General features: G+C 44.0%; 1 protein-coding gene across 1 annotated transcript in view; it reads right to left on the minus strand.

Moving 5' to 3' along the window:
- Window positions 1–4,425: 4,425 nt before the first annotated feature.
- The window catches only part of svila (supervillin a), a gene marked incomplete at its 5' end in the record, with an annotated part of 41,128 nt that continues 19,678 nt past the window's right edge, over window positions 4,426–25,875 (minus strand). The window contains 26 exons of the mRNA XM_079234465.1: window positions 4,426–5,229; window positions 6,148–6,168; window positions 7,583–7,738; window positions 7,932–8,053; window positions 8,741–8,884; window positions 8,976–9,131; window positions 9,243–9,376; window positions 9,886–10,093; window positions 10,185–10,290; window positions 10,372–10,526; window positions 11,828–12,107; window positions 12,226–12,376; window positions 13,934–14,109; window positions 14,288–14,433; window positions 14,509–14,656; window positions 15,182–15,318; window positions 16,395–16,550; window positions 17,047–17,219; window positions 17,304–17,481; window positions 19,120–19,206; window positions 19,820–19,903; window positions 20,632–20,797; window positions 21,663–21,719; window positions 22,135–22,197; window positions 22,820–22,879; window positions 25,147–25,279. Coding sequence (XP_079090591.1) covers window positions 5,143–5,229; window positions 6,148–6,168; window positions 7,583–7,738; window positions 7,932–8,053; window positions 8,741–8,884; window positions 8,976–9,131; window positions 9,243–9,376; window positions 9,886–10,093; window positions 10,185–10,290; window positions 10,372–10,526; window positions 11,828–12,107; window positions 12,226–12,376; window positions 13,934–14,109; window positions 14,288–14,433; window positions 14,509–14,656; window positions 15,182–15,318; window positions 16,395–16,550; window positions 17,047–17,219; window positions 17,304–17,481; window positions 19,120–19,206; window positions 19,820–19,903; window positions 20,632–20,797; window positions 21,663–21,719; window positions 22,135–22,197; window positions 22,820–22,879; window positions 25,147–25,279 — 3,484 coding nt within the window. The 3' untranslated portion in view covers window positions 4,426–5,142. The remainder of the gene's footprint in view (window positions 5,230–6,147; window positions 6,169–7,582; window positions 7,739–7,931; window positions 8,054–8,740; window positions 8,885–8,975; window positions 9,132–9,242; window positions 9,377–9,885; window positions 10,094–10,184; window positions 10,291–10,371; window positions 10,527–11,827; window positions 12,108–12,225; window positions 12,377–13,933; window positions 14,110–14,287; window positions 14,434–14,508; window positions 14,657–15,181; window positions 15,319–16,394; window positions 16,551–17,046; window positions 17,220–17,303; window positions 17,482–19,119; window positions 19,207–19,819; window positions 19,904–20,631; window positions 20,798–21,662; window positions 21,720–22,134; window positions 22,198–22,819; window positions 22,880–25,146; window positions 25,280–25,875) is intronic.

Here is a 25,875-nt window from a genome sequence, read left to right on the forward strand (position 1 = left end):
TAAAGATACAGCACTAAGCTGGTTTAAGTCGTATTTACCAGATCGATCTCAGTTTGTATTTGTAAACGATGAGGCCTCGGTTACCACTGCGGTTCGCCATGGAGTTCCACAGGGTTCTGTGCTTGGACCAATTTTATTCACCTTATATATGCTTCCTTTAGGCAATATTATCAGAAAACACTCCATAAACTTTCACTGTTTTGCCGATGATACTCAACTATATCTGTCGATCAAGCCAGATGAAACTCAACAGGTCGCCAAACTTCAAGCATGTCTTAAAGACATCAAAACCTGGATGACCTGCAACTTCCTGCTGCTGAACTCGGACAAGACTGAAGTTATTTTACTCGGACCAGAACACCTCAGAAATCAAGTATTTAATGATATAGTTTCTCTGGATGGCATCGCTCTGGCATCTACCACCACCGTAAGGAATCTCGGAGTTATTTTTGACCAGGACCTGTCCTTTGGCTCTCACGTGAAACAGATCTCAAGGACCGCCTTTTTTAACCTACGGAACATCTCAAAGATCCGGCACATCCTGTCTCAACGCGATGCAGAAACATTGATTCACGCATTTGTTACCTCAAGACTGGATTACTGTAACTCCGTATTATCAGGCTGCTCCGGTAAATCCCTTGGATCTCTCCAACTGATCCAGAATGCTGCAGCTCGTGTACTAACGAGGACGCGGAAGAGAGATCACATTACTCCTGTACTAGCTGCTCTCCACTGGCTTCCTGTAAGAATCATATTTAAAATCCTTCTCCTTACCTACAAAGCCTTAACTGGTGATGCACCATCATATCAAGGACCTTATAGTGCCACGAGTTACCCCACGAGAGCATTACGCTCACTGAATGCAGGGTTACTTGTGGTTCCCAGAGTGTTAAAAAGTAGGTTGGGGGCTAGAGCTTTCAGTTATCGGGCTCCTCTTCTGTGGAATCAGCTTCCACTTTCAGTTCGGAGGGCAGACAGTCACCTCATTTAAGAGTAGACTTAAGACTTTCCTCTTTGATGGCGCTTATAGTTAGGGCTGGCTCAGGTTTGCCCTGGTCCACCCTCTTCCGCTCCTCCTCTCCTCTTCACCTCTTCTTTCTCTCCTTCTGGATAAATGATTGTCTCTTCAATGCATATTACTAACTCTACTTTCTTTTTCCATGGATTCGTGGCTGCAGGTGGATTCGTGGCAGCAGGGGGAGGACCCCGGTCCTCCCCCTGCTGATGCAACCATGGCCCTGCTGATGCAACTGGCCTGGAGCCGTCCTGCCAGCTGCCATGGCCCTGCTTTCTCCTCTGCCCCTGGGATGCTCCTCCTCTCTACCTCCTTCTGCTTCATGGATCGTGGCTATCTGGATCATGGACCATGCATACTACTCATTATATGAATAATTTCTGTCACATTCATTGAATGTGCTGTAACTCCGTTACGTTATTCATTCTGGCCACATGACATCTATTACTTCTGTCCATCCGGGGAGAGGGATCCTCCTCTGTTGCTCTCCCTCAGGTTTCTTCCCCTTTTTTTCCCTGTGAAAGGGTTTTTACTATCTTTATTGGGGGAGTTTTTCCTGATCCGATGTGAGCCGGTTTGATTCGTGCTTTTTTTTTAAACATCTTTGACCAGCGCCGTGTCGCGAGTGTTGTCCTGTGTGTCGAGCTACAGCTGTGCGAGCAGCGGCGCTACGAGCGGCAGGAAGTCAAGACATACGGCGCATTTCTAATTTCTTTCTCCGGTGTCACCATTTTTGTTTTCTATCCTACGAATCACGCTGATCCGGGACCTCTGCTTACCTCACCAGAAAATAACACAGCACCATATTGTGGACTGAAAAAGCAATTGATTTTGTACCAAAAAGTTTATAATTGATATCATAAAAGATCGATACTTGGCTTCCGTGTGTCGATACAATATCGCCACGCCAAGTATCGCGATACTATGCTGGATCGATTTTCCCCCACCCCTAACATACATACATACATGACTTTTTTTTTTTTTTTACATTTGACGCGTCGTCGTGCGGCACAGACCGAGTTTGTGTGTCCTTGCGAAGAGATGTCAGATTAATGGAGAAGTGAAAGGAATTAGAGGTTTGTCATAAAAGGTTGCAGGAAGTTAACTGCAGTGTTTTACTGTGAGACACATAAAGCGTTTACAAGGGGGATTTTCAACGTCGTTTGAACCAAGTAATAAAATGTCCCACCTCACAGGAAATGGATGGCAAAATGGAAATAGTCCCTTTGGAAACTATTGATTAATCTATGGATTATCCGGAATAACCACGGAAATTATTGGTGATCTTTTATTTGGCATTTTCCTGTGTGTGTGTGTGTGTGTGTGTGTGTGTGTGTGTGTGTGTGTGTGTGTGTGTGTGTGTGTGCGCGTGTGTGTGTGTGTTTTATTGCTCCTGCATCGAACGGAACGGGCTGAGAGATGCTCCACTCACCTGAGCATCGCACTGCATCCTCCTGTCTTCCCGGAGACAGGGAGGAGGAGGAGGAGGAGGAGGAGGCAGGAGCATGCCGCACCGAGTGGGTGAGCACGCAGGAGCGGGTGGGCGGATGCGCCCGTGTCGCGGGCCAGAGGAGGTCAGGAGGAGGCATGATGCGCAGCGGAGGGATCCGGAACACGACCAAGGCGTCCAACAACTTGCGCGCCGTGCCAAGCTTTCTGTTGGCTTGTTTCTTTTGGAAAAGGCTTCTCCATCTTCTTCTCTCTCCCGTTGCCGGCTGTCAGAGGCCTTTGAGCAACACTGCGGCAACAGGCGCATGACCAGGAACCCGCTGTGTATATTGTTCTACTGTGATTGCATGACATTCCCCTCTAATTGCTCTCGCTCCTCAACGCGGCCAGAGGCTGATATTGAGAACATCTGAGCGCTGTTCCGTGCGCGCGCGCGCGTGTGGAGAAAGTTGGACGATAGCCTGGAAAAAGAGGCTGAGGTTCACAGGTTGGAGCTTTCACCTGTACACGAGCTTTTAACACGATCTATGAAGCTGCCACGTGACGTGAGACCCAGTACTTATATACAGTATTACTACTATACAGTACTACTGCTATACAGTATTACTACGACACAGCATTACTGCATTGATCTTTCTTTTTTTCTACACATAGCTCTCGTGGTCTAAAGCCACTGGGAACATAAGCAGCTCAAACACAGTTTTCTCAACCCTTTTCTCTCGTGCCCTCTTTGGAAACAAATCAAATATAATAATCATGATCCACGATACTGTATGGAACCCCATTGGTGGAAACCAGCAACAAAAGAAGCCAGGTTGACCTCAATAATCCTTTTTTTTGTACAGTGTTTATTAATGTACCTGTGTTGTTTTTAGCCATTCTCTCATGTGTTTGTCATACTGTATTGTATGTGTGCTGTTTGTGCTACTGCCTCCTGGCCAGGTCATCATTGTAAGTGAGAATTGGTTCTCATTTGATTTTACCTGTTTAAATAAAAGGTCCAAAGGTCTTTTCATATCCACATTCTTCGTGTGTTTCTGTTGTGAAAAAGAAAAAGTTTCACGATACTTTTTTGCAGTTGTTGGGGAAGCAGCAAATACTTCATTACAAGTATATGTACGGCTGCTCATACTTGAGCAGAATTGAAAAGTATACTTGATACAGAAAAATGTCCCTATACAATTAATGTTTCATCCCCAGCACAAAATTCCCCTCTGAATTGAGGTGGAAGTATAAAATGGAAATACTCAAGTTGAGTATATGTACCATTGTTCTTTGGATATTAAAGACATAACTCAACAGCAAGACTTTGACGTGTGTGATCCATGAACGTTGCCATGTTTCTTTCTTTCCTTCCCGTGTTGCTTCCAGGATAAATGTGTCCACCCTTCATCTGAGCTTTGGCGCCGCCCAACCTCGAAGGCCCTTAGACCAAGGCAGCGCCCACCAGCGACCTCCATTTCTTCATTTTGAATAAGAGACACTAATACATTAAAGATTGAGGCAATTACTGCTTTGCTAGATTATGAATCATGTTCAGATTTATATTCCAACCCCTTGTGGAGGAAAACTCTCCGTCTTTGTCTTTCTGGGTTCTATCATTTCCATTCAGTGAATATTCAACAGTTTAGCAGAGAAAGAGAAGCTGATGTACAGAATGCTGACACACACACACACACACAGTTCAGTGTGACTGACTCATGAAGTAATACCACATGACTCCATGTGACTCACCATGACTCCAACTGACCGTCTGCACCATCATGTCTCCAGTGCACACACATCAGTATTATACCGCCCTCTACTGGAATATAGACAACACTGTGGATCGCATAGGTTTGTGCTATGAATCCAAGAACAGAATAATGTATGGTGTATAGTATATTAATGAGTATATGCAGAAAATAATGTGTGCTCGAGTCGGGACATGAAACAAAAAGGCAAGAAAAATTGTATTTCTCTAATATTTCTTTATATCACAAAAAGTCTCAAAAATGCAGACTATACCTGTATAGAAACTGTACACAAAGCAAGGCACTATACACTGAAGGATTAAAAAAAGAAAACAATCAAAGGCATTACATCATCGCCTGATTCCTTTTCTTCTATCGGACACAATGACACGAGACAACAACAAAGCTGTAAATGGCAAGCAGTGAACTGTACAGAGAGAGAGGTCTGTGATTTCCAGTATTTATCAACATGACACAGACCTCTTCATATAGTATTCATCATTTCTAGCTCAGTGAAAATTCATGGACTTAAAAAAAAAAAATAAGAAACCCTATATGGATTTGATAAATATAAATGATTTGTAACGGACAAACACAGATAGAGGAGCAGAGCGTGCAGAACAGGATCCCACTCTTGACAGACGGCTGACACTGAGGGCACTGGGCCGTTCTGCTTATGGTACATATATACATTTACATTAAATTCAATAAACTTCTCGTAAGGTGCGTTTGTCTCCAACTCGTACGACCAAAGCGCCAACGCAGCAGCCGGCGGGGAACGTGCAGCACAAAGCAGCCGGCGGCCTCTCGCTTCACTGGCCCTTCGCCTCCCTGCGTACCTTCGCTGGTCCTCGTCGCCCCGTCGCCTCGGGAGAGGCGGAGCTCCAGAGCCTCCGTTGTGTCCGGGCGTCTTCGGGTCGGCTCTCCGATCCGTTTCCGGCCCGCTTAAAAAAGTCCTTTTGCTTTCTTCAGCTTCACCTGCTTCCAGCCGGGCAGAGCGCCGTACTGCTCCCTGGTCGCCTGCAGGGCTTTCTGTGGGAGCACAGCGGCGGTCACTCCTCAGTTGAGCCGCACGGCGTTGACAACTGAGGAGCAACCGGAGATGCAACGATTGCTTGAAATGAAAAAGGCCTTTTTAGCCCTAAAAAGGTCATATCCCCGGGCAAAGTGGGCACCCATTAACAATACATGCAGAAGAAATACAAATAGAAAACGTATCTCTTCCTATTTGTATGTCAAAACCCAATTACGTGAATTAATACTGACCAATTTCAACCAACTGGTTATGACATCCAATTAATCAATCTGCAACCGCCCACTTTTTAGCGGTCCAATCAAATGCAGAGGATTTGATATAAATCCCTCTTGTGAGTGCACACGACTGGGGGAACCGTCACAGTACAGAATAACGTTCATGTTGTTAACGTGCACAATGCAAGTGTCTGATTAGGCTCCTTTCCGGCTTATTTTTGGACAAAAATTGTATCTTCATGTCTTCTTTACTAACACTGGAGAACTTGTTTTGTTTGTCTCTGTGTGTGTGTGTGTGTGTGTGTGGGGTTACTGACTGTGTGCGCGCCGTGAAATCGTCATGTCGCACACGTGTGAAAATTTGACCAGCCAAAACATGTATAAGGGGATATACGAGACTGATCAGACGGATTCAGTCCGTGCATCGCTGGTGAGGAATGAGTAGCATCTGAGAACACACTCATGCGTCGCTTCACATCTCCAGTAAAACACGGTCAGAGAGCTCGTGTCTCCAGGATTCAGTACGCCGTCAACGTGTGAGTGAACGGCATGCTGGGTAACACATTAGGAGTTAGAGGTTTCATCAGAGAAACATGTAAAGAAATGGAGCAATGAGGAAGAGTTTCTGGTTGAGTGGAGTGAGGATGCTGTGCAACAGGAGCACTCGGTCCAGGTCATCCATGCTCAAGCCAGACTCACCTTCCCATAAGCCCCTACACCCTGCAGGGTGGAATGAACGGATAGGCGTTTACAGAGAGACAAGGAGATGAACGTGATGAAAGACAAGAGTGGGAAAAGAAAGAGAAAGAGAGCCATGAAGATAAGAGGAAATCGGGAAAAGCTGAATGATGCATATCGTCAGAGATTAGACACATGTTTCCAGAAAATGCTCCATTATATTCCTCTAACCTCAAGTATTTCTACACAAGAATGTTGAAAGTCATATTTGAGTAAACACATTAAAAGCTCAAAGGTAAAGGATGAAGCCGGTCTTACTCCCTATTCTCCTTATTGCCAATAAATCCAATGAAAAGACTAAAACCAACGATGACCCGGTGTGTCATACTCTTCTTTTCATTTCCATGAGGATTTATTGGCAATAAGAAAAATGGTAAACAACACCAGTCTTATTATTTAAAGGTGCAAAATACATAACACTATATCACGCTGTACTTTAAAGCAGTACTAATCAGTTTTTTGGCCACTTTGGGTCAAGACGATCAATAAATCACACATTTATGGGCACATAAAGGGTATAAGGCTGCTCTGTGTTAGCAACAGTTGCTTATGTGCACAAGTAGCAAACACAGAGCAACATTAGCATTCATTTGAAGTCGTGTTTCAGTCCACCTGATGGACGAAAGTCCTTTATTTACTCTCTTTCAGCTCCGTTTTTGGTCTCCACCAGCAAATATCTAACTCATTAGCTGCTAATGGCTCAACTTTGTTCACCAGCTGGTAGATAACGTTGTCTGGTTGTCATTTGGTGTTGGGCAGGTGGTGTACAGTGAGTTCATTAGAGCTTCTACTCACAACGATTTGGTTTATTTATTTACAAAACAGTAAAGTTGGGGATCACAAAAAAAAGAAAACTACGTTAAAACACAAAAAACTGCAGATTTGAAGGAAACTGCAGTGCAGCGTGATAATTATCTGTTGGTTTGTCACTTTTTACACATGGTCATTTGTTCTAAAAATATTGAATAGTGCAGCTTTAAAACAGTATGATCTACGACGGTGTGGAGGGTCATTGTAAGTGTGTATATATATACATATATATATAAATAAAATACACGGAGCAGTGGAAGGGGTGTTAGTCTGCTACCTTCATCTCAGCGAACATCCAAGGTCATTAATCTGTTAATTGAAAATGTTCTCAGAGTTTTATCTCTGAACATTGCCCCTCCCCTGGCTCCATAATTGTTTTTCCTTCTTATTTTTTGACCTACACCGGCCCTAATATACGATCGTATATATCGCTGTCACATTCGTTGGACGTAAAATATGAAAACAATTATTGAGACGTTACACATTCTCTCGCTTAACGTTTTCTCTTCGCTAAATATCTAAAAGAAACGTGTGGCACCTCTAAAGTAACAGTCGAGGAGCCGGTGTGTCGCCTGCAGGTTCTCACCTCAAAGTCCTCGTCAGACAGGTAGACCTCCAGGCGGAGAGGGTCAACGCCTTCAGGCAGCGGCCGAGCCAGAAGGTCTGCCAGAGGGTACGCGGTCTTACACAGCCGGGCCAACACGTCTTCCACCAGGATAATCTGGTTACACACCTCCGCCTCCTGACAACACACACACACACGCAAATGATGGATTATTTCTTGCACCTGGCCTGACCCGCCCTCATAAAAGTCTCTTTTTGTACAGTAAGTGCATGTGTATATACACTAATGGCTACTGCAGACACTGTGAGCAGCGCTGGTTCATATCAGATGATGTAGCCGGCAGTCATCAGATCATTTAACGTGTCCACACCCTCTCAGTGATCTCAGCGATGTCCTCTCGGTGCTCCCAGCTGGGGAACATGTTGGTGAAGGTGAGCGGCTCCAGCCCGGCGTGGATCAGGTACGCTTTGGGAGGCTTCTTCTCATTCTTCTCTGTGGAGACCAAACAACAACACGTTGGCGGTTTGACAGAAGCAACGCTGCCGTCTGAGGATGTTCTCAAGCTAACATCAACAACTAAATGACTAAAAAACGTAAAGAGGGAGGCAAACATGACGGCGAATTATGGTCATTGTTGGTAAATAGAAAGAATTACGGAGCTAATGGAAGAAAAGTATATTCTCTGAGATTTTTTGTCAAGGAATTACAATGATACATTGTGACATTAGTATTCTAATAGTATGTATTTATATTCATAGAACACACAGAGCATGAAATGTATGTTTCTCCCATACGCCGTCCATCAGAGTGGAAATATAAAACATGTCTAACATAAGGACAAAGCATAATGCATCCTGATGTCAGCATTATTATTGTAAAAGAACACAAAAAAGACGTATATGCATCTTTCAGGACCGTTGCCTCACAATAAGAACACTACTTTTCGACGTAACCAAATCCAGACTGCGGCTCACGTTAAACAGCGTCTGCGTTGTGATGAGGTCAACCTGGCAAAGTGAAGCGATGTGGTTCCTTGTGACTTCAATCTCTTCTCGTAGAATGTGTGAGTTTGTTCTCTGGGTATTACCTCCGTATTTCTGTATGTTTTACCTTCCATAGCCCTACTACGCGTTTGGTAAAAGTGTGTTCAGTGTCTAATACTGGAAGGAAGTGGAGTACCTCTGCAGTACTGCAGCACAGTCTCCATGGCGCACTTCCTGTCCGAGTCCCAGCGGATTCGGGCCGAGCCGGTGCTCTCGCTGTCCTGAAGCCACCAGCCCTGCCACAGATACACCTCGTGGTGGTTGTCCACAAGGAACAGGGCTGAACATCGGAGACAGAAAACAAGATGAGGACTTTCAGGGGGCGGACGATGTTAAAGTGTCCGCTCATCACTTTTAATCTTGCGGTGTACCTGGCTGGGAGGCCGCATACAGGTCCTCCTGCAGGAAGGGCATGGAGTTGACCTCCTTGGGGTCTCTGGCGGGGTAAAGGAACTCCACCGCTGCGAACTCCCCTGAGCTGCTGCTCAGCTGGTACAGACGTGGTGAGAAGTTAAACCTCCCTGGGTCTGAGGGTCAAAGGTCAACCAACGCAGTTAATTACAACAAACTGCAGCCGTTTACGGTAGAGAACAAAACACAAAACGTGTTTGTGCTTCACGTCCATCGGCTCCTCCCACCTTGCAGCATGCAGTCGTACGCCTTCCTGTCCCGCCTCCCGAGGGGGTCCCAGAACCCCGCGGGCTCGGCTCCCTCGTCGCACTCCCGGATGCTCACCTTGCTGCTGCTGTGGAGGCCGGCTTCCAGAGGACAACTGCACAAGGACAAACACATTCTGACCAATGGATAATCAGGACTTTTCCAAGACTTTAAACCAAATTTCCATGACCAAACATTTAGTGAAATCTGGGTGTAAAGATAAAAAAAGTGAGTAAATGTATGAATGAATGAGAGACAATAATTTGATTAAAAGAATAAACATTTATAAAGCTTGTATTTTGAGTGTCTTTCTTTTCAAAGTATATTAATTATTTCAAACTCAGCGTAAATGAAAGTCATGAACATATGAATTTAACAAATTTCCATGACTTTTCCAAAATTTGGGGGATTTTATTTTTTTCAAAGACTTTTCCAGGCCTGGAAAAAAACATTTTAAAATTCCATGACTTTTCCAGGTTTTCCATGACAGTAAGAACCCTGAACACGTCACGCAGACCGAGAGCGACAGCACCAGAACCAATCAGAAATGGATTCACTGATGTCAGGAAGTGCTCTGGTTATTTTGTCAAATAGAAAAGATCCACTTTAAAGGGTCCCACTCACTGCTCTTTGATTTGGTTGGCCGTGGTGCGCGCCACCTCCTGCGTGTGCGTCTGAGACTTGCAGCCGTGCCATAGGTAGATGAGGGCCTGGCTCGCGCTCAGCAGCACCATGGAGACCCTGGAGCGCAGGCTGCTGCAGTGACAGGCCACCTCCAGCAGGTGGCCCTCCACCGCCGCCTCCCCTCGCACGCAGTACAGACGCCAGTCACCTGGGGGCGGTAGCCGGAAGAACAAGAGCTCAAGTCGAGAAGGAGCGAGTCTGATTTGCGGACGCAGCCGGTTTAGAAAGTGAAAACTCACTCTGCGAGTTCTCCTGCTCCTCCTCTCTCTTCCCCGAGTGGACCACCATGCCTCCTCTGAAGCACTGCAGGAAACACGGAGGCTCCTTCCCCTGCTGGACCTGGACCTGGAGGAGGAAACGAGAGTAAAGGTCGCACCGTTGTCCGGGCTGAATGATGGAAGTCACTGGGTTTCCTCTCCCGCGTACCTGGGCCCCCCGCTCCTCGTCCAGCTCCACCGTCATCAGCGCCGACGTCCCCTTCTCGCTGACGGTGGAGTTGCGGCCCTGCCAGAAGAAGTAGCAGCACTTCTCCTTCCCGGCGCCCGCCGTCTTCTGCTGCTCCGGGTTCCTCCTCCTCCCCACTGACGGCCAGAGAGAGACAGCTGGTCTGAATGCGGCGTACACAGGTATCTTTGGTGCGGTCTACCAACATTTACACACACATTGTTTTTGTAACCAATGATGGAACAGGGTTCATACACATTCTGACCAATGGATTTCATGACTTTTCCATGACTTTAAACTAAATTTCCATGATTAAACATTTTGTGAAATCTCAGTGTAAACATGAAAAAGTGAGTAAATGTAGTATTTAAACTAACAATGAGAATACAAAGCATACAGTAAACCTTAAATGACACAAATGAATGAGACAATAGTTTGATTAAAAGAATCAAAATGTATATAGATGCCTGTATGTATGACTGCTTATATTTTGAGTCTTTCTTTTAAAAGCATATTAATTATTTACGTAATGAACACATGAATATAACACATTTACATGACTTTTACAAAACTTTTAGGACTTTCAAGGACTTTTCCAGGCCTGGAAACAACCATTTTAAAATTCCATGACTTTTCCAGGTTTTCCATGACCGTAAGAACCCTGAAGGAAGAGATCAATAATCAAATGTATTAATTTCCTGCACTTTAGAAGACTTCAATACAGTAGAGAATATAAAAACAGAAGGCAATCCCACCACATATGGAAATGTCTGTAAATAGAGAACACTGGCATCTCAATCTGAGACTTTTTTTTCATTAAGTCATGCAAAATGAATTCGCACAGCTCCAACAGGCTGACAGGACAGCATCATTCAGAAAGAGACCAGAAACCAGAGTAGCAAAATAAACTAGAGCCAACTGTTTTTTCAGGTATCCGACTTATGAGTATCAAATTTAAATAGCCGTTCCGCTCTGTTTCATTTAATATAGAAACTCTTAAATCATCATAATACGGAAAATACAAGAGTAAATGGGACTTGGCACGATTCGTGTCCTGGAAGTTGTTAAATCTGCTTCAAGGGCCAGAGGAAGGATTCCTGTTTGCAACTAGGAAACCAAAGACCTCCGACTGCTGGATGAATGTGCTGGAACATGTGACTCAGTGCAATAATAGGAGGACATGACGAGCAGTTGGAGCTCAAAACTAGGATCATGTAGTGTTGTGGCTTCTAAAGGAAGTTCTCTCATCAGCAGCGTTTTCAATCTGAACATGGATGGGTTGAAACTACTCGACTTGTTGTTGTTAGAGTAACTTAAGTAGCACTTAAATACATCCAAATGACATACTATTGAAATGGAACCCAAGATCCTCCTCCGGTGTGTGTGTGTGTGTGTGTGTGTGTGTGTGTGTGTAAAAGTGAAAAGAGAGCACACTGACCCGCGGCGCTGACCATGTACTTCCACTTCATCACGTACGTGTCGCCCTCGTGGAACTGGCCGATGCTCTGGCGCGGCAGGCGGCTGTAGTCGAACTCCAGGATGTGCCACACCTCCACCGCCAGCGTGCTGATCTCGCAGCTCCGCCGCTCCTCCGCCTCCACCAGGCCGTAGCCACGCCCCACGTCGAACCCGTCCAGTCTGGTGCCGACCGGCGCCCCGTGGAGCGGCAGCATCAGGGAGGCGTTGTACGCGTGAGGCTGATCCGAGCTGGACTGCTCCTGGGGGAAAAGGACGGAGGTGAGGCGACAGAAAGTGCATCTCATGCTCTACGTTCTCTTCTGTGCCACACTGGTTACAGTCACAGGACTTTGACGATGCTGTGGTGCTCTTTGATACCTTCAGGTCGGCGATGTGGTCGTTGCTCCTCGCGGGGCTCGGCGTTTTCCTCGAGTCGCTCCAGTCCAGGAACTTCTCTTTGAACAGGGTGGTTTCGTTGTGCTGAGTCAGCCTGCCGAACACGGCCCAGTCGGGTCGGCCCTGACCTTTCCTGCAGGCGAGGAGGATGCAGTCCATCAGTACACATTACCAGCACTTCAGCCAAAAGGTTCTCACCTGCTGTGTTACCTCACACAGCAATTGGGAACCTGTGATTGAAGAACTTCTCCATCGTCAGTGTATTGCTACCCACTGCAGATGCAGTTTGGAGAACCAGCACCAGAGCAAAGCACTGTGCAGGTGTGGCCGATGGCAGCAGCAAAACCTATTGTAGACACCTTGAAAATATCTACATCAGTTTTGGGTTTTGTTACTTTATTAGTACCCGCAGGTAGACTTGGTTTGCAGTAATTAAACGGTAGAAAATGAGGCATCCGTCTCGACATATATTACAACAAACACAGACAACCAGACAAACATGATACAAGCACCAAGCTCCAGATCAGTGCTGCTTATAATTATGATTTGTTCACCTGCGTGATGGCTGCTGGAACAAAGCTGTTTTTATATCCTTTGTTCTGCACCGTGGTTCTAAATACCTGCGTCTAGAGGGGAGAAGCTGGAATTCCCTGTGCAAAGGGTGAGAGTCTTCCTTTAAAATGGAGCCAGTTATCCGATGTAATTTTCTGGTGTACAGGGACTCTGGGCTCAGCTGTGACTCCCCAATCAGCCTGCTAGACCATTTCACAAGCTGATACAGAGAGTTTCTGTTCTTTAAGGACAGATTTCCAAACCATGACACCAAAGAAAAAGATCAAATTGATTCAATAAAAGCACAATAAATTAAGCTCATCAACGTTTTGTCGATGTGGAAGTAGGACAGTTTCCTTAAGCAAAACAAACGCTGGTGCCCCCTTTTTGCACACGGCTTCACAGTTTTCTTCAAAGTTCAGTTTTGAGTCGATATACTTCCCCAGATATTTGTAAGATTGCGCACTTTCCACAGTCTGACCCTTAATGGATATGGCTTCATGTGTGTGGGCACGTCTTCTAAAATCATGTCTTTGGTTTTCGATATGTTTAGACAGAATTCCATTTACCCTCACTCTTTTGTCCTGTTAGTTAAAGTCAAGAATCCAACCCACAAGATTGTGACTTAAGTCAAATTGTTCTAAAAGCCTACTGGTTAAAATATGGGGTTGAATTGTGTTAAAAGCAGAGGAGAAATCAACAAATAAAAGTGTATGCTATATTTAAATTATATTCACTGTGGAACTGGAGCCGTTATGAATGCTCTCTTCAAAGACACGAGACTCCTTTGACAAAACAGTCGTTTTTACTTCGCGATCTTTTAGTTTGTTTGACTTTGGAGTTTTATAAAAAGGTAAAGTTTTAGTGTTTTTAAATGTAACTGATTTCTAGGCAGTTCTGCAATGTAGAATTACTTAATGCTAAATATAATGTACACTTAAATTGATATTGATTATTTTAGGTGTCTAAAATATAATCCACAGCAGTACTTTACTTGCTGTATTTGTATTTTCTTCAAACTCCATCTTCACAAACAGTAAACTAACCAAACTATCCACTTAAAGTTTGTGAAATCTCGTCAGCCCCAGACCACGGTGTAAACACACACTGTTCTTTAATGATTGCAGTGTTCTCATACTTGGGTATGAGAGGGTTGCACTCCCCCGGGTCCAGCGGGTTGATGTCACAGTTGGTGTAGTCGAATGTGCCGTTCCACAGGTGCTTTGCCAGCTGGAAGGCCATCTTCCTCTGAGCCAGCGTCACTTCCTTTCCGTGCCAGATGTACATCTCGCTGCCAAAGTCAAACACCAACACCTGTGCAGAAACACAGACGGAGATATTCCTTATGTTTCCAACCCAACAGTAGCAGCAGGCTTAGCAGCGCATTTCATTTAATTACCACCGGGTGGCGCCAAAGAACAAAATATTAAAATCCTGGTTGGTTTACAGCGTAACACATTGAAGACGTGAGACTCCAGGCAGGTGATCTGACCTCTTTAGGGCTGAGCAGGGAACAACGGGGAACCTTGGCCCAAAAATCATCATCTGGGACCAGTTTGTCATCCATGAGGCGGTAGATGCAGTTGGTCTCCACGATGGCCGCCTCGTACAGCTCGTCCTCGTCTGGCGTTCCTGCAGCTGCAAGAAGAAGAACACGCCATCAGCCGGGTTTCCCTCCAGGTCGGGTTCGTGACGCCGGACACGGATCCTCACACTGATAACCCGACTGCCCGCCCACGATCTTCCAGAAGTCCTTGGCCGCGTGGCTCTGCGTGACGACGCCCTCCTCGATGACCTGGACGTAGTTGGCACGGCAACCCAAGTCTCTCTTTCTCTGGATGAAGTTTGCTAACTCTGAAGCCTGAAAAAAATTAAAAGAGAAAAACTTTTATTATTATTATATAGTTATTACAATAATATTGATGAATAAATAGCAATGACAGAGTGTCTTTGACCTTCACTGAACTCTTAGTACTTGGCATTTAAAGGGTTCTGTCATTTTGAGTTCAGGTTCATGACTCAGGAAGACGAGTCTGTGAACTCTAATGACCTAAACTCAAACAACCCCTCATAAATAACAAGGTCCTTCTTCCTCCAGCTGAGGTCAGTGCTCTGTTCAGCCAATCACAGGCCAGCAGAGCCGTCTATGAACAATAGCCTTGTTTTGTCTCAGTTTCCTCAACAACACGCAGACACACACACACTTCCTTTCAGTCAACACACACACTTCTTCTTCTTCTACTGCTGTGTCACTGTTGCTTCCTCCCGGCGCTGTGCTTTACATCCTGCGCGTTAAGCCCGCCTTCACTCCACCTGTGTCGATGTGAACCAAACTCGCGTCTCTCCCGACGAGCTTCCCCGTCATTCGGCGGCGCTCAAGACTCGCCTTGTTCTTCTCGATGACGTTGGCGAACTCCCCGGTCCAGATGAAGCAGTGGTGTGGCGTGACGAGGAGGAAGCAGTCGCCGCTGTTGAGGGAAGACGCTCTGGGCTCCACCAGCCTGGTCTGGACGTGCCGTCGGCCTGGTGTTACACGGGCAGGGGAAAAAAATAAAATAAAAAAACAACACACAGACAGGTACGATTATCTCTGTCAGCATGCCTGCAGTTGATCCTGTACAGAACATCCGCCTCGTCAAGAATGCTCTTTCCAGCTAATGCATGTTGTATATTCAAATCATAAATGTGTCTTATTACAAACTCTAAGGTTTTTTAGGGGCCTCAGTGACTCCCGATCCCATTGGCTCTCCAGGTGATCCAAGCAGAAGCTATTCTAACAGCCCAACACCGTCAGGCCGCATAACAAAGCGCAGAGGATCGACCCAGGATAGTGCGAGGTGACCAGGAGGGGATGATTTAGAGCCACAGCTGTCACCGGCAGACGTGCAAAGACACCATAAATAGGCCGACAACCATTTTAGATTTCCTCTGGGATGGACGCACTTGAAGCAGCATCCTCCAAAGCTTTGTGTGAGACGGCAGCCGACAGCAGAGAGTCATCGCTGGTCAAGATGCTGCCTCGCTAACAACCTCATTTAAAAGATCAGGAACATGTCGTCAAATGTTTTGGATCGTTCTGCTTAGCTGGCATGTTTGGCTAGACGTGCTTGAGGATGCAACATGTTCACTGCACAAAGAGGCTTCCCTCAATCTGACTTTTGTGAGGGTTGTGCTTTCAACAGACAGCCTCCACCTTATAGAGTGGTGCAAGCAGGACGTAGTTGTGTGGGCCAACCTTGTTTTTCTTGTTGCCCTAACTTCACTCTCAAGTCTTCTTATAACTTTTGTTTTCATTTAGAAACAGGCAGCATAGATGTTAGCACCATTGTGGCTGGAAATAAAACTAAAGGGGAGGTAAGTGAACTTGTATGGACCCTTGTTGGGAACCACTTGTTTTACTAAGTACATACATACTACATTTATGGAAAGACAGGTCTATACAAATGTGGGCAAGATGGCAGTATTATCACTGAACTACAACTGAATAGAGACTTAACAGAGTCTAGAGTTATCACTGGAATTAAAAATAGGATACAAGAAGAAATAAAAGCCCCCGTTGTGGGTGCAGGTGGTCTGAGCCAGCTGTTCACTCCACTGACCTTTGACCTGCAAGAGCATGAGTTTCTTGTAAGGCACGGCGCTGTTGTTGGACATCTGCTCGGAGATGTTGACGCTGCGCAGGTTGACGTTGCTGAAGTTCTCCTTGCTGGCCAGACCGGCCAGAGCCACGTCGGAGAAACCAGAGTTCTTGTTCACTGCAGTGAACACAGCAGAAACACAGAGGACATGAGACGGGAAAATACATGACGGTGTCATTTACCGTCCTTCATACAGATGAGACGACGGCTGCGGAGGGGACGACCTTTCATGCCAGACTGACCCGGTCTCTATACGACTGTAACGCATCCAGGGACAGTTTAAGTGTTCGCTTCATTGCGGTCAAGGAGGTGAAGGAGGAAGTTATGGGAGTAGCATGACTCTGACTTTGTGGCTTATCCAACGTCACTCAAAACCAGCCACAGAGCTCGTCCAGCGTTTGAGCTCTGCTCTGCACAATGACAGGAAACTGACTCCAATCCAGATGTAGGTCATCCGCTTCATTCAAATGAACGGAGCGTTTATAGACTGAATAATATGAGTGACGCTTACGATTCAGATGTTCTGCTCTCTCTTGTATTGTTTGAGACACCGGATGAACGAATCGTTTGACAATATTATATAGACAAGGGTCTTTCCCAGCCCCTCACTCACTCTTCTCAGCCTTCATCCTCTTGCTCTCCAGCAGGCCGATGTTGAGCCTCTGCTCCGTGTACTCGTGTCTGATGTCCTCTCTGGCGGCGAGCATCTTCAGAGGGTTCCTGGACGCCTGGACGTTACGCGCCGGGCGCACCGCCCGCTTGTGCTGCTCCATCTCCGAGGTCAGCCTGGGGAGGGGAACATTAACATTCTCACAATGACGGACGGCTTCGTACTGAAGAAAAAACAACCTCCGGCGGGGGAGAGCTTACTTTGGCAACTGGGGGCCGAAGATGGCGTCGAAGTCGTCGAAGTCCATCTGCACTTTGTTGGCGGCGGGAAGCTCGTCCACCTGGCGGTAGAACTTGGAAAAGCTTTCGTCTTCGAGGGTCATCACCTCCTTCACCTTCTTCTGTGTGACTGTGATGGTTGCTTCTGGCAGTCCAGACACTGAGGGACAAGATGAGGATCATGCAATACCCACAATGCATTGAAGTCACTACTACAGACGATTCCCCAAAGCCTGTGCAAGCGCCACCGAGCTCGTTTTGCTGATGGAAGATGAGCTATACTATGCTATACAAAATTTACAATAATGTAGTAAAAGTCTTACTTCTATACACACGTCCTCCATGTTCTCATATCCAACCACATTTTTGTTCAAACAATTTTAGACTCATTTTGCATTCATTTGTAATTTTCTGCACACAACTGAATTTGCCTACGAACACACAAAGTAGTAAATATTTGTTGTTTATTATTATTGTTTTATTTATTACTGTTTATTAACACAAAATTACACAATTATTTGTATTGGGCAGTGCTGTAAAACGATACATGACCCGCTCTTCTTTCGTCGCATTTTTTTTCCATTATATTATATAGTTTAAAGTATATTTTTGACCCTATTTTGCTGTTGAAGCCTAAATTAAAGAACAGCACGAATCACAATCGATCATCAATGTCAAGGCATTAAGTGTCTATTTTCTTTAGTGTGTTCTGCTAAATATTCATTCATGCATGTACATTGTAAATATAGGTCGGGTTCGTTATGGTTGTAGAAACAATTAAGGAAAGTTGTTCCCACACCAAAACTATTCTTTAGACTGGACTACATTTCAGATGAGAACAATATCCTCGACAACTAAAGTGGTTCACAGCGTTTTATGGATTATTGAGTGGATTTATTGTATTTGTGCATAAGCGATGATACTAATAAATTAAATGCAAAATTATGTTGCCAAAGCATCAATATTTAAAAAAAGTACTCAATATAAACATGTGATGAATAATATCAATCAATCAAACTTTTATTACAGACTTAAGGTCCAGATAATACAAAAGACATAAAATAGAATACATAAAAGCACAATTAAAATACATAGACCTGTCAATGCTTTATAAATAGACAGCTGTGCCAGCGTCTCCACAGATGGGACTGGTAGCAGGTGGTACTATACTTTATGTTTCAGTCATTAACTCGACAGATACATTTATACATAAGATTTCATAAAACGGCTTGGAAAGTATTAACTCCTGCAGCCACAAACATTTAATTACACGACACCACCTCTCAGAGGGAAGGCTGCATTCCTCTGTGTAAATTTAAATGAAAAGCGCTCATATCATAGTATTAATTTATTATTAAATAATATAACACTCTCTTTGCACATATCTACTCTTGTGTTACTTGCTTTAATCACGGCAGACGAGATGTACTGCCGTTGGGACCTTTATGTGAAAGTGACTCTGGTAATCCAACATGTCGGCCTCGCGTTAGAGTAACACTTCTGCAACGAGGTGCGCGAGTAAAACGAGGCTCTGTTGAAGCCACAGCACTGAACTGTTCCAGGTTATTAACAAAAGCTGCAACATCTTCAAGGGAGAATGCAACACGAATAGATTCTCTCCTCTCGGATGAATTACAGCGAGCTAGACGGAGAGCACTGCGTTAAATTCATTACGTCTGGTTTCACACCTGACATCCACCAGGAGATCGAGTCTATAATCGGTTGCATGGTTACAGCGTGGGAACATTCTTCTGACGCTCAGCAGCGGCGTGATGACAGCGTGCCGAACACGACTGACCTTTGCTGTTGATCTTGCCGAGGAATGACTCCAGTTTATCCAGCTTCATGTCCGACTCCAGGTTCAGATCTGGCACGGCCTTGATCTCTGCACAACCACACACACACAACCACACACACACAACCACACACACACACAGCTGTTAGAGCCATACATTGGCTGTGATTGAGGCACAGATCTAACTTTATCTCTAAACAGGCAGGAAGTCTGAGCTCCTGTTGTTCCTTGACGGTGATCTGGAACAATGGCTGAGCATGAATGAACAGTTGCACACGGTCACTATGAAGTTATGTGAACATATTTATTGTCCGTCACAAGCATTTTAACACTAAAAAGCCACTTGATGTGAATCCTTTCTGCACTCCAGACTCATGCATGAGGATGGTGACGTTATCCCATGGTTGATATCCTATTAGGCCTTGATAACCTAATAGAAGTCAGGATTTTTTATTGTGTGGTTCTGTTGATGACGATGAGCATTGCATTCAGTGCAACATCACAATAACAATATTAAAAAAAACAATAGACCTTCGGTATCAGACATCTCCTCCATGTCTTGTGAAAGAAGCAAAGAAAAACGATTACACCGTGTTCGCATAAGATGCCCAGTTTTTAAATCCATCCATCTAAATTCAAGTCAACAATCCAGCTAATTAACTGATTAAATGCGTGTAGAATTGGTTTTGGATGTCAAACTGACCTTCTTGAGGTTTGGAGATGGCAAGGCTGCTGTTCTTGGGTTTGGAGGACGCTGGAGCCTGGATGGCTGAAGGGAGGGCCAACCCTGTACACACACACACACACACACACACACACACACACACACACACACACACACACACACACACACACACACACACACACACACACACACACACACACACACACACACACACACACACACACACACACACACACACACACACATCCCAAAACACATGCCAAGGTTACCTGGTGCGACGGGTACAATTTGTGAAGAATAAAAATCGGATGTTATTCGTGGTCCAGTTTCACAGACACAGGTTGTGATGTCACTAGACATTGGTTTGATGTACCCCCAGAGAACAGGTCATACTTAAAGACGCTAGCACCTTGCTCAACTCTAAGTAACGCAGGGGAGTAAACACAGCTCAACACACGTGTGGGATGGATCCCTGTGTTATCATCATTAAAATGTGGGAGCTTTCATTTGCTGGACGTCACGAGGCATGTAAGAGTGATGCAAGAGTCCCGCTACCACCTGCAAGGGGAGGGGCCAGCTGAGCTAGCGCTACAGATAGCGGGCTAATCTGCTCGCACATTTAGTGCCAGTTGCATGATGGTATGATGTCATATTTGGACTGAAGTTGCTAGTTTTTTTTAGGTTGTTTCTCTCAACCTTTTGGATCGTTTGAACGACACTTTGTCAAAACTGACTCTCGGTGAATGAATAAAGACACAGCTTGTTGCTTGACGAGCACGTGAGATGGAGAGGACCTGTGGAGGACGTGTGTGTTCAGTCTGCCCTCTGACCTTTCTTCACCATGCGTGCGGCCACCGTGAACTGGGTGGAGTCGTTGGCGGCTCCGTGGCCTTTCGTCTTCCAGGCCTCCTCTTGGGCAACGATCAGCCGCTTCCTCTCCCGGATGGACAGCTGAGACTCCATCCCCTGGCTCTCCATCTCCGCCTCAGCTATTCTCTGAGAGAGCAGAGCGGCGACTGTCAGTTACAACAAACACTCCTGATGCCCCGACAGTTCAAAGGAATATTCCACCTCAGGGCCCTACGCTTGTAGTGTCCCATGCGTTCTAGGAAGCATTTTGGGAGTAGGTGATCCCCAACAGAGTTTTTCGTGAGACTTCCTGGAAGGACTGGGGCACTGAGCATGTTGCTACGCAACAGCAACAGGAAACTAGAATTACCGTTTTGTCCATCCACAATGTCATCACTTCATCATTATTATCCTTTTGGACTTTGTGTGTGAATTCTTGAGTTATGTCGAAAAACTAATTTTGTGAGGTCATGGTGACCTTGACCTTTGACCATCAAAACTGAATCAGGGCATCCAAATTGAAAGAAATTCCCTCTGGACGTTACTGAGATATCTCCTACATGATGGACGGACAGAGGGACAGAGGGCCCGGCGATTACCGGCACAGACTTTTAAAAATAAAATACACCTGCCGACAGAATGGCACACTGTTGCCATTGGCTGGTTGCGATAAAGCGTTTGAATGTGGAACAATTCCTTCAACAGCAGACCACATTCACAATCAGAGTAGCCGAGCACAACGAGGACACCAAAGCGGGTGATTAATACAGGAAGTGCCTTAATCTGGTCTTTCTTTTTCCACTGGATGACTTTAGAAATGTTTTTAAGTCACTCGTTAAAGTTAAAATAAAATAAATGTTATTTCACACAGAACAACAGCAGACAGTGTCCTATAGTGGTTAATTATAACATAACCCATTTGGTCTAAACTCTGTTTATGTGCATATACTGCCACTTGGGGAGGGGATTTGGGGGACTTTGAGCGCTTTCATGCGGCATTGATAGGGGTCACCTTCCGTCTCCATGGGTGCCTCTCATCCACCTGCGTGGGTCTGGGAGATCTGGTGGTCTTCACAAGCCAGAGGCGTGCGATGAGGAAGGTAAGAAAGGATGAGGGGTTTAGAGAATGAGGATGAAGAGATGGTAGCAAAATGTCCAAGCTCTGCACAGGCGTCGGACGTCACAGGGCGGGGCGGCATGCTGACCCGGGACGGGGAAATGGGATCTCTTAGAGGCACGGAGGAGCAGGCCGGCTGTGAAAGGGCCGTGAACAGAATGTGCACTCGCCATGCAAAAAAAAGGACCACACACTTTTTTCTTCTTCTTTATTTTGCAAAGCCTCGCTCTCCGTTTCAGGGACGACGCATGTTAAAAAGACGGGGGTTGTGCATGTCCGAGCTTAGTTAGGAGGTCGGGGGAGGTGTGGGCAGGGAGTAGGCAAAGGTTGAGCAATGCGTGCAGCAAGAGCGGGAGCGGCGTCCTACCTGGCTGGCCGACTCATCGGGGGAAGGAGTGCGGGAGGGCGGCTCAGGAGGAGAGAAAGTCTCCTATGGAGCCACGGAGAGAGGACGCAGCTTTGAGGATTCTGAAGCTCTGGTGATGTTACAGTGACCTCACATTCATAAACAAGTGTCATGAGCAAGCGGCGTGGGGTTAGAAAGCGGTGGGCAATGCATTCTGGGAAGTGCAGGATCCAGTGGGCTTTACCTAACCTCAGAACTAAAAGTCAAGATACCTCAGCCTCTGCTCTTTTCATTTCTCACAAGTCCCTAAAGTTTATGCAACACTAAATTAAAAATAAATTTAAAAAACGGTTCAGTTACATTTAATGTAAATTCTAATGCCCTACCTAATGGGTTCCTTATACTCCATTTGCTATTTTAAAGTCTTCTTCAACGTCCCGGGTGTGTCATTATGGTAGAGAATAATTCCTTTTACATTAAACCAGTATTAATTTAAATAATGAAAACGGTTCTAAGCTGCTAAATGCTCCTCTACCATCAGTAGCTAGTCTCGTTGTTTCAGTCCAGAACAGAAGAGTTGAGTCTCTCAGAGGGAAACGGCTGTATATATAGTCTGACTAATATAGTCTAGTGCATGCATGTCTAGTGCATGCATAGTGCATGCATGTATGCATGTATGTATGCATGCATGCATGTAGACCCTTACCCATAGCTGTTCGGGCACGGCGAACTCGTCGATCATCATCATCATCATCAGTTCGTCGTCCTACAGACAAGCGGCCAGAGGAGAGAGATGTTTCTGAGAGGGCTCTGTTGTCCCGGAAATAATGTCACGGCCAAATCACATGGCCGACTCCCTAAAAGGCTTTTGACACACAACTGTGACTTTATGAACCGAGCGTGTTAAGGCCTTCTGAACCTCAAAACAGACCACCGGGATTGAAAAAAAAGTTTTCTATAAACAAAATCGCCAATCCAACACCGTTACTCACAGCCAGATGCTGTGAAAAATATCATTATCATCAAGATTTTTCATCTTTCCGACAGTCCTTGAACACATCATGTTTGCCGCTCGCTTCCATCAGAAAAAGCAGCGAAAAGGGAAGCTTAACATTTTGATATTTCATAAAAAACAACATTAAATTCTGCGCCACCAGGAAGCTATGACTGAGACCAACAACAGTCACGTGACAAAACTTCAACTGAACTGCTGAACACAGAGCAGAGGGAGAGGTTGTAAGTAGAGGTTGTATAAATGTAAATAGTTCAATATGTATTAGCCACCATTTTTTTTCCTTTACAACATTGTAAATGTTAATAATTAACACTTGTTGACATTGGAAATGATGGCTGTATAGATTCCATTGTTTTTAAGTTATCAATGAAGTTAAACTTGTTTTTATTTGAGGATTTCTGGCATTATAATGGTTTTCTAAAGACAATTTGGAGCCGTGATTGTGCCGTTTCCATAGCGGTGCAGGACCTTTATACATTGTAAAGTAAAATGTGACAGGAGCAAAAATAAAAAAACGCCCCATGAATGGAGCTACATACAGACTTTACAGCATGCGTTGTGTAATAAGAATGTTTTAAATCTGCTCTTCTCTGATCTAAAGCAGGACAATGTGTGCACTGCTGTGATGACAGGATGAAAACATCCGTTGTCCGTCCCCTCGCCCTCTACCGAGAGATCACTTGAACGCGATTAAAACATTTTTGTTTTTTTTGATCTGGAAAACATCAGATAATTCACAGCGGCATCAGAGCTTGGAAAGCAGAACTCTTCCTGACCTTGAGCCGCCCGAAAAGCTCAAATCTAAATATGTGCAGCCGAGCTGAACAAACCCTGATAAGCAGCTGGAAGCCAAACAGACGAGGTGGAGGAGTCACAACAGAGAGGCGTCCTGCCCTCACTTTAAAAACAACAAGAGGATGCCAACACAAGAGACACACACTCAACATGCAGAGGAGGAAATGAGGTTTATTTCTTATTATTTTCAACAAAAAAAAGGAATAAAAAAAGGACATGCAACCAGAGACAAAGGCAAAGAGAAGAATGAAAGGTTGTAAACATGCAGTTCAGTGGAGGGAAAGGTTGAAACACGGAGTCATTACTGTCAGTAACAGGTGTTGTTTAAAGTCTACACAAAGTCAATAAGTCAAAATAGACTGCATCCTGCATGCGTGTGTGATTTGGGCATAATTAGGTTTTCAAATTCATCTCACTGTGATAGAACCACTAGAACAAATATCTCAAATATCTAGAGACAAAGGAATCTGCTCTGTGGGGAAGTCTATGGCTGAAAATATTAAAAGGTAATCATTTTTACAAATTAAAATTCCATGCGAGTACAAATAACGGATGGCAAAAAATCAAATTATTTTTGATTTTTTGTTTTTGATTATCGGTTGAAAACACGTACTATTCAAATGTTAATTTAAAGATGTTTTACTGCGTTTAAATTCAATGACATGACTAATGTACGTTTTTAAATGCAGACTATATGCAACCTCAACTCAATAAAGCATTATAAATAATAAATATAGCTACTCAGATAACTGTTCATAAATGCATAGTAAACTGCTAATAAATGCATAAAAACGTATGTATTAATCTTTATAAAGCAACAACATAGCTTAGTAAGGGTTTAACAATTATACGAGTTTCTGATAATAGTTTATAAAGCATTAACACATGTATTATGTTTAGATAACTTACCTATTATAAGCCTTAAGCAGTCTATAAAACTGTCTACAAGTTTCTTTGAAGTATTTATAAAAGTCTTAACTAACGTGTTTAAATTGTCATTGTTAACATGTCGGTGAAGGGAGAGAGACGTGGACAAACACAACCTCTCTGTTCGGAGACATCAACACCTGGTACCACGTTTATACTCCGATTGGACTCTGAACCCCGGGATATGCATCGTGTGGCTCAAACAGTACAGCGCACCACCATTTAAAGACGTGAAGAGACACGTGACGGACAAAAAACAGACGGCGGCCGCCTGAGCGTGCAGGTCAGGTGGTTACCTTCTTCTTGAAGCTCTGCTCCGCCTCCCAGAGCTGAGCCAGCTGATCGCCGGCGGCCGCCTTCACCGCGTCCTGCTTCCTATTGATCCGGTTCCTCCAGTCGGCCTCGCCACTCTTCTTCAACAAGGCCACCCTGAGACGGAGGGAGAGGAGGGGAAGAGTTACATCACAGTTCATACTCGGGGAGAAGACACAGCTTGAAAATAAATAAATAAATAAATAAATAAATAAATAAATAAATAAATAAATATATATATATATATATATATATATATATATATATATATATTATAATAAATAAATATATATATATATATATATTATAATAAATAAATATATATATATATATATATATTATAATAAATAAATATATATATATATATATATATATATATTATAATAAATAAATATATATATATATATATATATATATATTAAAATAAATAAATATATATATATATATATATATATATTAAAATAAATAAATATATATATATATATATATATATATTATAATATATATATATATATATATATATATTATAATATATATATATATATATATATATATATATATATATATATATATATATATATTATAATATATATAATATATATATATATATTATAATATATATATATATATATATATATATATATATATTATAATATATATATATTATAATATATATATTATAATATATATATTATAATATATATATATATATA

This window comes from Taurulus bubalis, assembly GCF_910589615.1.
Source record: "Taurulus bubalis genome assembly, chromosome: 18".
Lineage (NCBI taxonomy): Eukaryota > Metazoa > Chordata > Actinopteri > Perciformes > Cottidae > Taurulus > Taurulus bubalis.